At 47.8% G+C, this 15,341-nt stretch overlaps 1 protein-coding gene across 1 annotated transcript in view; it reads right to left on the reverse strand.

Annotated features, from left to right (window-relative positions):
* The window catches only part of LOC143301949 (ATP-dependent translocase ABCB1-like), a 75,132-nt gene that overhangs the window by 47,418 nt on the left and 12,373 nt on the right, over nucleotides 1-15,341 (reverse strand). Inside the window, exons 4-8 of the mRNA XM_076616419.1 lie at nucleotides 14,938-15,026; nucleotides 11,004-11,137; nucleotides 6,376-6,547; nucleotides 5,830-5,954; nucleotides 249-365 (exon numbers count right to left, since the gene is read on the reverse strand). Of these exons, the coding sequence (XP_076472534.1) occupies nucleotides 249-365; nucleotides 5,830-5,954; nucleotides 6,376-6,547; nucleotides 11,004-11,137; nucleotides 14,938-15,026 (637 nt within the window). The remainder of the gene's footprint in view (nucleotides 1-248; nucleotides 366-5,829; nucleotides 5,955-6,375; nucleotides 6,548-11,003; nucleotides 11,138-14,937; nucleotides 15,027-15,341) is intronic.

Genomic DNA, 15,341 nt, shown 5'->3' on the forward strand with positions numbered 1-15,341 from the left:
AGTGTGTGTGTGTGTGTCAGTGTGTCTTTCACCAGAAGACACCCCACTCAAATACCTCCCCCCAGGACACAATCAGCATGGTGTGTGTGTCAGTGTGTCTTTCACCAGAAGACACCCCACACAAATACCTCCCCCCCAGGCACTATCACCATGTTGTGTGTCAGTGTGTCACTCACCAGAAGGCCCCCCACTGAAATACCTCCCCCAGGACACAATCAGCAAGATATGCGTGTCAGTGTGTCACTCACCAGAAGGCCAGGCCGTAGGAACCCCAGATGCACAGCATGAAGGTGCCGACACCAAAGCCCTGCACCATGCTTTTCTTCACTCCGATCTTCTGACTCTCCTCCAGCCTGGCTCTGTACCTGTGGGACACACATCATACAGTGCACCTGTACCAGTGGGTCACACATACACTCCACCCGCACCTTTGATATATAGTGCACCTGCACCTTTTGGTCACATACAGTACACCTGTACCTGGTGGGTCACACATACAGGGCACCTGTACCTGTGGGACATACAGTGCACCTGTACCTGTGGGACATACAGTGCACCTGTACCTGCTGGTCATATACAATGCATCTGTACCTGCAGGACACATACAGTGCACCTGTACCTGTGGGACACATACAGTGCACCTGTACCTGTGGGACACATAGAGTGTACCTGTACCTGTGGGACACATCATACAGTGCACCTGTACCTGTGGGACACATAGAGTGCACCTGTACCTGTGGGACACATCATACAGTGCACTTGTATATGTGGGACACATACAGTTCACCTGTACCTGTGGGATACACCATACAGTGCACCTGTACCTGTGGGACACACCATACAGTTCACCTGTACCTGTGGGACATACTTCATACAGTTCACCTGTACCTGTGTGACATGCTTCATACAGTTCACCTGTACCTGTGGGGCACACACCATACAGTTCACCTGTACCTGTGGGACATACTTCATACAGTTCACCTGTACCTGTGGGACACACACACTGTTCACCTATACTTACTGCCCACAAGGCCCTCTGGCTAACGTGTAAGACAACAACAAAGATCCACCACTGTTGTCTGGCGCCAGTCTCTGAATGGTACCCCTGGTGTGCTTCAGGGTCTTCAGTTCCCCTTCCACTTCTACACCAGGTGTTCTTTGGCCTTCCTGTCTGGCGTCCGCCTTCTAGGGTCCAGTGAAGGGCTGTCCAGGTGATGTGACCTTGCTCTCTTCGCACGACGTGTTCAGTCCATTTCCACCACCTTCTCACCACGATGGTCTCCATGTCCTCTTGACTGCACTGGGCCAGTAGATGATGTTGGCTGGAGACAGTACTGGGCTGGAAGTTTTGTGGGATTCTTTTTGGGTTTTTTGTGTGGAAGGTGGAGAACTTTGTTAGATGATTCTCAGTCCTCCATCATTCTGAGCCATGGTGTGTGTCCATCGAGATCGATGATGACCATCGTTGTCATCCAGCTGGGGGATGGGGGGAGGGTGGGGGGGGATGCTCATGAATCTATCTGTGAATGCACAGATGGCTGAAAAGTCCAATCTGCTCACAAAATGTTCGCTGACAGTTGGGGCAGAGAAAGACAGGCATATCATTGTCAGGGAGCTTGTTTGCCCGTGACTTTCTGGCCTGCCTCTTCTGAACAGCTGCAGCAGTCCTGTTGGCCTTGCACAACTTGGCGCCTTTGTGCACAGCAGCGCGCCATTTGTCACGGTCCACTGCAGATTCCTCCCAGGAGTCAGGGTTGATATCAAACGCTTTCAGAGAGACTTTCATAGTATCTCTGAAGTGCTTCTTCTGACCTCCGTGTGATCTCTTCCCTTGTTGCAGCTCGCCATAGAAGAGCCTTTTGGGCAGCCGATGGTCTGGTATGCGTGCCACGTGTCCAGCCCAGCGAAGCTGGGACTGCATCAGGATGGTGAAGATGCTGGGAAGGGTGGCTTTTGCAAGCACCTCCGTGTCTGGGGTCCTGTCTTGCCACTTGATGTTCAGTAGCTTCCAGAGGCATGTTGTATGGAAGTGGTTCAGCTTCTTGGCGTGTCATTGGTACACTGTCCAAGTTTCGCAGGCATACAGTAGTGTGGGGAGAACTACTGCTCTGTAGACCTTTAGCTTGGTCTCAAGACCAATGCCTCTTCTGTTCCAGACATTTGCATAGAGTCTACCAAAGGTTGCGCTTGCTCTTGCAATCCTGATGCTCACTTCATTGTCGATGGTCGCATTTCATGATAGTGTGCTGCCAAGGTATGTGAACCGCTCCACCGCACTGAGTCTCTGACCGTTGACTGTGATGTTGGGCTCAACGTGGGGTTTCCCTGGGGCTGGCTGATGGAGAACTTCAGTTTTCCTCGTGCTGATGGTAAGGCCGAAGTTCCTGCTGGCAGTGGCAAACTTGTCAACGCTGAGTTGCATGTCAGCTTCAGATCTAATGTTGAGGGCACAATCATCAGCAAACAAAAAGTCTCTGATGATGTCTGTCATGACCTTCGTTTTTGCTTGAAGCCTTCTGAGGTTAAACAGCTTGCCATCTGTTTGGTACTTTAGGCCGATTCCAACATCGCCATCTCTGAAGGCATCAGTAAGCATTGCAGAGAACATGAGGCTGAACAGTGTTGGAGCCAGGACACAGCCTTGCTTGACACCATTTGTGACAGGAAAAGGAGCAGATGTTTCGCCATTGTCCTGGACTCGAGCCTGCATGCCTTCATGGAATTGGCTGACCAAGGAAATAAATTTCTGAGGGCATCCGTACTTGGCCATGATCTTCCACAGTCCCTCTCTACTCACGGTGTCGAAGGCCTTAGTGAGGTCGACATAGGTGGAGAACAGATCAGCATTTTGCTCCTGACATTTCTCTTGCAGCTGCCTTGCAGCAAACACCATGTCAGTGGTTCCGCGCTCTTTCCGGAATCCACACTGGCTCTCAGGCAAATGACCTTGGTCAAGGTGTGCTGTGAGGCAGTTTAGTAGGATCCTGGCAAGTATCTTGCCTGCGATGGAGAGCAAGGAAATGCCCTGATGGTTATCACAGGCTTGCCGGTTCCCCTTTTGCTTGTACAAGTGAATGATAGATGCATCTTTGAAATCCTGGGGGATCGTCTCTTCTTTCCACATGAGTGAGTACAGCTGATGGAGCTTCTCAGTCAGCACAGTACCTCCATCCTTGTAGACCTCTGCTGGTATGGAGTCTGAGCCAGATGCTTTGCAACTGGATAGCAGATGGATTGCTTTCTGGGTCTCAAGAAGTGTTGGCGGATCGTCCAGTGCTTTGTTGATGGGGACTTGTGGGAGAATGTCTATGGCTTCATCATTTATGGAGGAAGGATGATTTAAGACAATGTTGAAGGCTCAGCCCAGCGTTCGAGAATTTTCTCCTTCTCAGTGATCAAGGTATTCCCATCTGCACTGAGGAGGGGGGATGATCCTGAGGATGTGGGGCCATAGACTTCTTTTAAGGCATCATAGAACCTCTTCATATCGTGCCTGTCAGCATATCCCTGGATCTCATCTGCTTTGTCACTCAGCCACTTATCCTGCATCTGACGTAACTTTTGCTGAACAGTCCTGCGGATGGCATTGTACGCATCCTTTTTTGATGTGGACTTTGGGTTGCTCAGGTAGGCTTGATGCAGACGGCGTTTCTCATCCAGAAGCTGCTTGATTTCATCACAGTTTTCATCAAACCAGTCTTTGTGCTTTCTGGTCATGGGTCCCAGGGTTTCTGAAGCTGTAATATAGATCAGCTCGCGCAGGGTCCTCCAGTCAGACTCCACATTCTGGTTGTCCAAAGAGGTGGATTTCAGATGATCTTCCAGCAGCTTCACAAAGGTCTGTTTGATGGTGATGTTTTTCAGTTTCGCGATGTTGAGCCGTTTTGGAGCCTTCTGGCCTTGGGGGCATCTCTTGGGTTGGATTCAAATATTCAGCTTCGAGACTACAAGGCGATGGTCTGTCCAACACTCGGCACTGCACATGTCTTTGTCACATATACATCTTGCCTATCCCTTTTCCTGATGATGACGTAATCGATGAGATGCCAATGCTTTGAGCGAGGGTGCATCCATGACGTCCTGTTACGGGTAGGGAGGCAGAAAACTGTGTTGGTTATCAGCAATTCGTGCTCTGCACAGGTCTGAAGCAAAAGCAATCCATTTGGGTTGCAGTGGCCCACACCGTGCTTTCCAATCACTCCATCCCAGGAGATGTAGTCAGAGCCAACTCTAGCATTGAAGTCCCCAAGAATGATGAGCTTGTCTGCTTTAGGGATAGCAGCAATGACAGAGTGAAGGTCCTCGTAGAACTTCGCCTTCACTTCATCCGGTTTGGTCATGGTTGGGGCGTAGGCACTGACAATGGTGAGGTGCTTCTGGCCAGATGCCAGTGGGAGTTTCATGGTCATAAGCCTATCGTTGACTCCCTTGGGATTCCAGCTAGCTTGTTGACAAGTGCTGTTTTTACTGCAAAACCAACGCCAGCCTCACGTCGCTCTTTGCCTCCTCGTCCACTCCAGAAGAAGGTGTAACCAGATCCCCGTTCATGGAGCTCGCCTTCGCCTGCAAGCCGAGTCTCACTCAAGGCTGCGATGTCGATGCTGTATCTGGTGAGTTCGGATACAACTAGTGCCATTCTCCTTTGGGGTCTGTCCGCGTTATCTCTGTCCAGGAGAGTCCTTATGTTCCAAGCACCAATGGTGAGAGGAACGATCCTTGTTTTTTTATTTTCTTTCTCTTTGTTTCGACCGCTGATGTAGGGTCCCCGCCAGCCGTGGTATGCTGGCCAGGGTGATATGGAGCAGGCAATTTTTAGGGCACCTTTTCTAGCCCCTTCCTCATGCCAGGGAGGTGAGCAGTGCATTCCTAAAGAGGGCTGCTCAGACGCTCAGACGGCTGCCGAACTCCATCACTGCTCCTGTCGAAGAAGAACGACCCTATGGCCTGAGCCGCCTGCGTGCAGGTCTGCGGCTGCAACTGCCAGTGTACCCACACCTGTCGTTTCGTCGCTTGCCTGTCGCCACAGGACTTGTGGGTGATGAAATGATGAAGGATGAAAGGCCATTAAGGATGACTGATGACTTGCGCGATGAGTTTGTTTAAAGTGAAGAGGAGTTGCGCAACATCGACCTCACTCTCTCATCCGGATCCACCAATTTCCAGTGGCAAGACTAAGCCGAGACGACTGGAGGATGAGCACGGATGCAGTGGATGACCAAGATATCCTTTTGGTGTCTCATCTTGCTCTCTGCACTCCACAGTGCGTTGCTGTAACCGCCTTCCTCTTCGTTGAACCAATAGGTATCTTCCGCAGATTCTGCCGGATCCAGACTTCGCATGCATGGGTAGACACAAACCCGGGGGGGGGGAGGGGGGGGCCAACTGCGTGTGGCATGCACACAGCACGGTGGAGCTAGATGGCTGTCGGTGGCTTTCCCGAGCCGACACCCTTTTATGGATCTCGTTTTAATTCCATAAGGGTGTCTAGCCACCCGCCTCACCAGCCCCGGAAGGGAGCGGTGGGAGTGCCAGTTTAGTCGCCAGCAACCCAACTCGACCCTGAACAGGTTGTACTGGATTACAGGTTACCAGTAGCAGATCTAATGACCTGACCTGATCTGAGCCATAGAGCAGTGTGAAGTAAACAACTCTGGTTTGTTCTCAACTTGGGAGTTCGCACTGTACTTTCTCCATATGTTGTTCAGCATTCTGAAGGTGATTCTGGCCTTGCTGAGAATTCACCTGTACCTTCCATAAACATATCCAAAGTCTGTTGTACACATACACACACGTCAACAAAACTGATGTTTTAATACAGGTGACAGTTACCTTTTCATTTCTTGACGCCATCCACCAAAAGTGATGACGGTTCTGATACTGGAGAAGACCTCTTCTGCTACAGCACCAGCCTTGGCGTATGCTGCCTGCTCTCTTTGTGTGTATGTTGTCGTCATCTGTACACAGCATAATTCTTTATGTATATGTTGTCGTCATCTGTACACAACATAATTCTGTATGTATATGTTGTCATCATCTGTATGATCATGACGCTGAAGGACCTTCCATGATCATTACGCTGAAGGACCTACCTTGATCATGACGCTGAAGGACCTACCTTGATCATGACGCTGAAGGACCTACCATGATCATGACGCTGAAGGACCTACCATGATCATGACGCTGAAGGACCTACCTTGATCATGATGCTGAAGGACCTTCCATGATCATTACGCTGAAGGACCTACCTTGATCATGACGCTGAAGGACCTACCATGATCATGACGCTGAAGGACCTACCTTGATCATGACGCTGAAGGACCTATCTTGATCATGACACCGAAGGACCTACCATGATCATGACGCTGAAGGACCTACCTTGATCATGAGGCCAAAGGACGCAGCCAGGACGGGACTAACAGACATCATGATGAGCGACAGCTTCCAGCTTTTGTACAGACCAATCACCAGGCCCGCCACAAACTGTGCCACGCCTCGTATCCCCATGCCAATCTTGTCCCCCATCCCGTCACGCATACGTTCCAGGTCACTGCAAGAAACAACACAGAGTTAATAGTGTCCACCATTACACATATGATCCAGGTCACTGCAAGAAACAACACAAAGTTAATAGTGTCCCCCATCACACATATGATCCAGGTCACTGCAAGAAACAACACAAAGTTAATAGTGTCCCCCATCACACATATGATCCAGGTCACTGCAAGAAACAACACAAAGTTGATAGTGTCATACCAGCCACCGTGGCAAAGTGGTTAATGTCGCGGACTGATGGCTGGGAGGACACGGGTTCGAATCCAAGCGGAGGTGGGTTTTTCGGCCCGTGGCCGGCTCCTACCCAGAGTTGAGTGTGCTGTGGGCTTAAATGGGGAGACTGGGACCACACAGTCGAGTGTCATCCACTTCAAGGATGTGTCTTTGGGTGTGTTGCTCTAATTACCTGACCAACACTGCAAGTGTCTGTATCTCTTGGGCCTGGTTAATGCCGGGATATCATTATGACAGGAAGCGTAGAGTACAGCCTTGCCACGCAGTCCCAAACCAAATGGACCTCCACAGCAACATCGTCATCATCATTGTCATCCTCCTCCTCCTTCATCATCATCAATATAAACAAAATAGTCTCAAAGTCTATGGCCTTTCATGTCCTGCTCTCATGGTGACCTCAGTTTCAATACCCCTCCACTTCCGTGCTTGGGGTGAGTCCTGTCAATGTCGTCAGTGGCGGCAGATTCATGGGGGGCTGTTGTTTGAGGGACGTGGTGGTGGTCTCCACTCTGGGAGGGATGCTCACTCAGTCTGGCTCCGTGACTAAGCCATTATTGTTGTTAGTAGGGGGCTTAGTAGGTGGTGTCCTAAGTATGTTAAAACAGAACAGGCACCACTGAACACCAATGAAGTGACTCAGCAGCAGTGCAGGGTTTCCTCTGGTGTGTGGCCTCCTGGCGACCTAACATCAATGGTTCCCTGTGGACTGCCAACGCTGGAACTGTGATGGATGAACCCAGGTGTGGCCGTGTATGGGGGAATCTAAATGAGGGGTGTGGGAGTAATGCCACTGAAACGGTGCAGATGATGGGGCAGCAAAAAAAAAAAAAAAGTTGATAGTGTCCCCCATCATGCATACGATCAAGGTCACTGCAAGAAACAACACGAAGTTGATAGTTTCCCCCATTACACATACGATCAAGGTCACTGCAAGAAACAACACAAAGTTGATAGTGTCCCCCATTACACATATGATCCAGGTCACTGCAAGAAACAACACAAAGTTGATAGTGTCCCCCATTACACATATGATCCAGGTCACTGCAAGAAACAACACAAAGTTGATTGTGTCCACCATTACACATATGATCCAGGTCTCTGCAAGAAACAACACAAAGTTGATTGTGTCCACCATTACACATATGATCCAGGTCACTGCAAGAAACAACACAAAGTTGACAGCATCACCCTTCAGTTTCAGTTTCTCAAGGAGGCGTCACTGCGTTCGGACAAATCTGTATACACTACACCACATCTGCTGGGCAGATGCCTGACAGCAGCATAACCCAATGTGCAGAGTCAGGCCTTGAGTGTGTGCATATTATATTTGTGAACCTGTTGCAGTTGATTTCTTCAACAGAATTTCCGCCAAGGACAACAGTTACGTTGCCATGTTTTGTTTTCTTTGTTTGTTTTTCAGTGTGCCAAGTGCGCACTGCACACGGGACCTTGGTGTATCGTCTGATCCGAAGGACTAGATGCTCCGGTTTAATTTCCCAGTCAAACAAAGGGTGAGACCGGGATTTGAACCCAGACCCTCACGGACAATGCATTGAGCGTGTCCACCATTCTGCCACCTTCCTCCACCCACCATGTCACGCAGGCGCTCAAGGTCACTGCAACAATGTGGAATGTTGGCCTGGAGGTAACGCGTCCACCTTGGAAGTGATGAGAACCTGAGCGCACTGGTTCAAATCACTCCGGCAGTCACCACTATTTTCTCCCCGTCCACTACACCTAGAGAGGTGGTCTGGACACAAGTCATTCAGATGAGATGATAAACCGAGGTCCCGTGTGCAGCATGCATTTAGCGCAGGTAAAAGAGCCCATGGCAACAAAAGGGTTGTCCCTGGGAAAATTCTGTAGAAAAATCCACATGTATAGGAAAACAAATAAAACTGCAGGCAGAAAAAAAAAAAAGAAAAAAAAAGGTGGGGCGCTGTCAGTTTAGCGATGCACTCACCCTGGGAAGAGCAGCCCGAATTTCACACTGAGAAATCTGTTGTGATATAAAGAGTAATACAAATACAAATAACACAAATATAAACCCAAACAGCACAAAGTTGATAGTTAAGTTTCAAGGTGGCCTCAAAACATGTCCAGTCCTCCATCTAAGCTTAATGCAAAACAAAGAAACAAAACAAAGTGCACTGTGTGTGTGTATGTGTGTGTGTGTGTGTGTGTGTGTATGTGTGTGTGTGTGTTGTGTGCATGCATGAGAGAGAGAGGGAGAGGGAGAGAGGGAGAGAGAGAGAGAGAGAGAGAGAGAGAGAGAGAGAGAGAACAATGACAATGACCATGTAACTACAACAACAATGACAATGAGGAGGAGAAGCAGAAGGAGGAAAATGATGATGTTGATAATGACTATAATGATGACCATGTCAATGACCATGATGATGATGACAATGATTACACTGGCAATGATGGAAACAATAATAATGATGACAACAATGCTAACAATAATGATAATGACAATGACGACGACTTTGATGATGAAACTGATGATGATGACAATGATGGTGATGATGACAATGATTATGATAGTGGCAATGACGATGATGGTGATGATGATAATTATGATAACGATGATGATGATGATGGTGATGATGACAATAGTGATGACAATGATGATGATAGCTATAATGATAACAATGACGATGATCACAGTGATGATGACAATGATGATGATAATGACAATGATGATGATAATGATAATGATGATGATGATGATGATAGTGATAACTATAATGATAATAATGATGATGATGATGATAATGACAACAAAGATGATGATGATAACTATAATGATAACCATGACGATGATGATGGTGATAACTATAATGATAACAATGACGACGATGATGATGAAAACTATAATGATAACAATGGTAATGATGATTATGATGATGATAACAATGATGATGATGATAACTATAAAGAAAATATAATGATAATAATGAAGATGATGATGATGATAACTATAATGATAGCAATGATGACAATGATGATGATGATAACTATAATGATAACAATGATGATGATGATGACAATAACTATAATGATAACTATGATGATGGTGATAACTATAATGATAACAATGACGATGATGATGGTGATTACTATGATAACAATAGTGACAATGATGATAACTATAATGATAACAATCTAAATGAGCAGCATGGGAGTAATGCCACTGAAACGGTGCAGATGATGGGGCAGCAAAAAAATAAAAATAAAGAAATAAAATAATGATAACAATGACAATGACGATGATAACTATAATGATAACAATGATGTTGATAACTATAATGACAACAATGATGACAATGACAACGATGATGATAATGATGATAACTACAATGATAACAATGATGATGGTGATGATGACAATGACGATGATGATAACAATGATGATAACTATAATGATAACAATGACAATGATGATGATAACTATAATGATAACAATGACGATAATGATGATAACTATAATGATAACAATGATGACAATGACAATGATGATGGTGATAACTATGATGATAACTATAATGATAACAATGACAATGATGATGGTGATAACTATGATGATAACTATGATGATGATGATGATGATAACTATAATGATAACAATGACAATGATGATGGTGATAACTGTAATGATAACAATGACAATGTTGATAACTATAATGATAATGATGATGATGATGGTGATAACTATAATGATAACAATGATGATAATGACAATGGTGATAACTATAATGATAACAATGATGATGATGATAACTATAATGATAACAATGATGATGGTGATAACCATACTGATAACAATGATGATGATGATGATAACTATACTGATAACAATGATGATGATGATAACTATAATGATAATGATGATGATAACTATAATGATAACAAGGATGATGGTGATGATGACAATGATGATGATGATGATGATATTAACAATGATGAAAATGACAACGATGATGATTATGACAATGACGATGGTGATGATAATTAGGATGATATCAATGAGGACAATGATGATGGTGATAATGACAATGATGATGATGATAACAATGATGATGAAGATGACGATGGTGATGATAATTAAGATGATAACAATGAGGACAATGATGATGGTGATAATGACAATGATGATGATGATAACAATGATGATGAAGATGACGATGATCTCCCCAACAGATGTCACCACTAACTCAGACAGTCGGGTGTTGAGCTCCCCAGCAGTGTTGGTGTCGAACCAGGCCATGTCTTGTCGAAGGATGGCTTTGAAAAACGCCTTGCGGATTTTGAAAACCTGACGTTCACTGGCAGTAACCCATCCAACCACCTGGAAAACACAAGTTATGTCCATGTTCAGTTATGTCTGTGATATGATGTGCATCTGTTCAACTGTGCCTGTGACATGACATACATCTGTTCAGTAATGTTCATGATATGACATAAATCTGTTCAGTAATGTCCATGGTCCATGTTCAGTTATGTCTGTGATATGATGTGCATCTGTTCAATTGTGTCTGTGACATGACATACATCTGTTTAGTAATGTCTATGGTCCATGTTCAGTTATGTTCGTGATATGATGTGCATCTGTTCAACTGTGTCTGTGATATGACACAAATCTGTTTAGTAATGTCCATGGTCCATGTTCAGTTATGTTCGTGATATGATGTGCATCTGTTCAACTGTGTCTGTGATATGACACAAATCTGTTTAGTAATGTCCATGGTCCATGTTCAGTTATGTTCGTGATATGATGTGCATCTGTTCAACTGTGTCTGTGACATGACATAAATCGGTTCAGTAATGTCCATGGTCCATGTTCAGTTACGTCCATGATATGATGTGCATCTGTTCATTTGTGTCTGTGATATGACATGGATCTGTTCATTTATGTCCGTGATATGACATGAATCTGTTCATTTATGTCCGTGATATGACATGAATCTATTCAGTTACGTCGATGATATGATGTGCATCTGTTCAATTGTGTCTGTGACATGACATGAATCTGTTCAGTTATGTCCATGATATGACATGAATCTGTTCAGTTATGTCCATGGTATAGCAAGAATCTGTTTAGCTATGTCTGTGATATGACATGAATCTGACGGGCACAATAGCCGAGTGGTTAAAGCGTTGGACTTTCAATCTGAGGGTCTCGGGTTCGAATCTCAGTAATGGCGCCCGGTGGGTAAAGGGTGGAGATTTTTCCAATCTCCCAGGTCAACATATGTGCAGACCTGCTAGTGCCTGAACCCCCTCCGTGTGTATACGCAACCAGAAGATCAAATATGCACGTTAAAGAGCCTGTAATCCATGTCAGCATTCGGTGGGTTATGGAAACAAGAACATACCCTCATGCACACCCGCAAAAACGGAGTACGGCTGCCTACATGGTGGGGTAAAAAAAAACGTCATGCACATAAAATCCCACTTGTGTAATATGCGAGTGAACGTGGGAGTTGCAGCCCACGAACGAAGAAGAAGAAAAAGAAGAAGACATGAATCTGTCCAGTTATGTTCATGATATGACATGAATCTGTTCAGGTATGTTCGTGATATGACATGAATCTGTTCAGTTACGTCCATGGTTCAGTTATATCCATGGTAAAACATTAATCTGTTATGTCCATGATATGACATGAATCTGTTCATTCTGTCCATGATATGATGTGAATCTGTTCAGTTATGTCCGTGATGTGACACCAATCTGTTCAGTTATGTCCATGATATGACATGAATCTGTTCAGTTATGTCTGTGGTGTGAAATAACTATGTTCAGTTATGTCCACAATATGATGTGAATCTGTTCAGTTATGTCTGTGACATGACATAAATCTGTTCCGTTATGTCTGTGATATGACATGAATCTGTTCAGTTATGTACATGGTATAACATGAATCTTTCCAGCCAGGTGTATGATATAACATGAATCTTTTCAGTGTTCATGAGCTATGCAATTTAAAAAAAAAAAATCATCCCAAAATACCAACTTCATAATCTTGATCTCACTGTGAAATGTACCACAGGAAAGTGCCATTAAACAAGCAGACAATCTACATAAATTTCAAACAAAATGGCCTGAATTCTGTCACAGAGCATGGCACACAACACACACACACGCACACCCATTGCAACCCCTACACACACACACACCTTACATACACCAACCCACACACAAACCCCCCTCAAACACACACTCAACCCCCCTGCCCCCCTCACCCCCCCCCCCCCCCACACACACAAACAATGACACATACACACATCTCTAACACCCCCTCACCCCACTCTCCCCTTCACATACACACTCACACCAACACCTACCTCACAGCCACCCACCCACCCACACATCCCCCACACACACCCCCTCCTGACCCCCACATTCTCCCCTCACCCCCCACACCACCCACACATCCCCCACACACACACCCTCCCGACCCCCACATTCTCCCCTCACCCCCCACACCACCCACACATCCCCCACACCCACAACACCCCCACACACCCCCTCCTGACCCCCACATTCTCCCCTCACCCCCCACACCACCCACACATCCCCACACCCCCCCTCCTGACCCCCACATTCTCCCCTCACCCCCCACACCACCCACACATCCCCTCCTGACCCCCACATTCTCCCCTCACCCCCCACACCACCCACACATCCCCCACACCCACAACACCCCCACACACACCCTCCTGACCCCCACATTCTCCCCTCACCCCCCACACATCCCACAACACCCACACACACCCCCTCCTGACCCCCACATTCTCCCCTCACCCCCCACACCACCCACACATCCCCACACACCCCCTCCTGACCCCCACATTCTCCCCTCACCCCCCACACCACCCACACATCCCCACACCCCCCCTCCTGACCCCCACATTCTCCCCTCACCCCCCACACCACCCACACATCCCCCACACCCACAACACCCCCACACACCCCCTCCTGACCCCCACATTCTCCCCTCACCCCCCACACCACCCACACATCCCCCACACCCACAACACCCCCACACACCCCCTCCTGACCCCCACATTCTCCCCTCACCCCCCACACATCCCACAACACCCACACACACCCCCTCCTGACCCCCACATTCTCCCCTCACCCCCCACACATCCCACAACACCCACACACACCCCCTCCTGACCCCCACATTCTCCCCTCACCCCCCACACATCCCACACATCCCCCACCCCCCCCCCCTCCTGACCCCCACATTCTCCCCTCACCCCCCACACATCCCCCACACACCCCTCCTGACCCCCACATTCTCCCCTCACCCCCCACACCCCCCACACATCCCCACACACCCCCTCCTGACCTCCACATTCTCCCCTCACCCCCCACACCACCCACACATCCCCCACACCCACACCCCCCCACACACCCCCTCCTGACCCCCACATTCTCCCCTCACCCCCCACACCACCCACACATCCCCCACACCCACATACCCCCACACACCCCCTCCTGACCCCCACATTCTCCCCTCACCCCCCACACATCCCCCACACACCCCTCCTGACCCCCACATTCTCCCCTCACCCCCCACACATTCCCCACACCCACACACCCCCACACACCCCCTCCTGACCCCCACATTCTCCCCTCACCCCCCACACCACCCACACATCCCCCACACCCACCCCCCCCCCCCACACACCCCCTCCTGACCCCCACATTCTCCCCTCACCCCCCACACCCCCACACATCCCCCACACCACACACACCCCTCTGCCCCACACCCACAACACCCACACACCCCCCTCCTGACCCCCACATTCTCCCCTCACCCCCCCACACCACCCACACATCCCCCACACCCACACACACCCCCTCCTGACCCCCACATTCTCCCCTCACCCCCCACACATCCCACACATCCCCCACACCCACAACACCCACACCCCCCCCTCCTGACCCCCACATTCTCCCCTCACCCCCCACACCACCCACACATCCCCCACACCCACACACCCCCCCTCCTGACCCCCACATTCTCCCCTCACCCCCCACACCACCCACACATTCCCCACACCCACAACACCCACACACACACCCTCCTGACCCCCACATTCTCCCCTCATCCCCCACACCACCCACACAATCACCTGCAGAATACAAAGGCCGAAGGTGCCGGCGCCAATGTAGCACAGTTTGAAGACGTTGTCGTCAAAGGCGGTGTCTGTTACATTGGTTGCTGCAAAGGAAACAGATTCAAAATGTTTTGGTGTCTGCATCAAACAGATTTCGTCCATTTGAGGAGCATTCAGGAGGAGACAGAGTGGGAGATAAAATGACAGAGATGAAGACATACAGCAGCAGCAATCATTATTGACACACCATCACAAGGTTTATGATTATCGGGGTTTTTGTTTTTTTTTCAAAATCTTGAAGCAAAAGCCAATTGGTGGAGGTGCCTGCCTTGGCATTATCTCATTGGTCAAATTTTGAAACAGTGTGTGTGTGTGTGTGTGTGTGTGTGTGTGTGAAGATGTGTGTACATGCATGTAAG

Source organism: Babylonia areolata, chromosome 28 (genome assembly GCF_041734735.1).
Source record: "Babylonia areolata isolate BAREFJ2019XMU chromosome 28, ASM4173473v1, whole genome shotgun sequence".
Taxonomy (NCBI): Eukaryota; Metazoa; Mollusca; class Gastropoda; order Neogastropoda; family Buccinidae; genus Babylonia; species Babylonia areolata.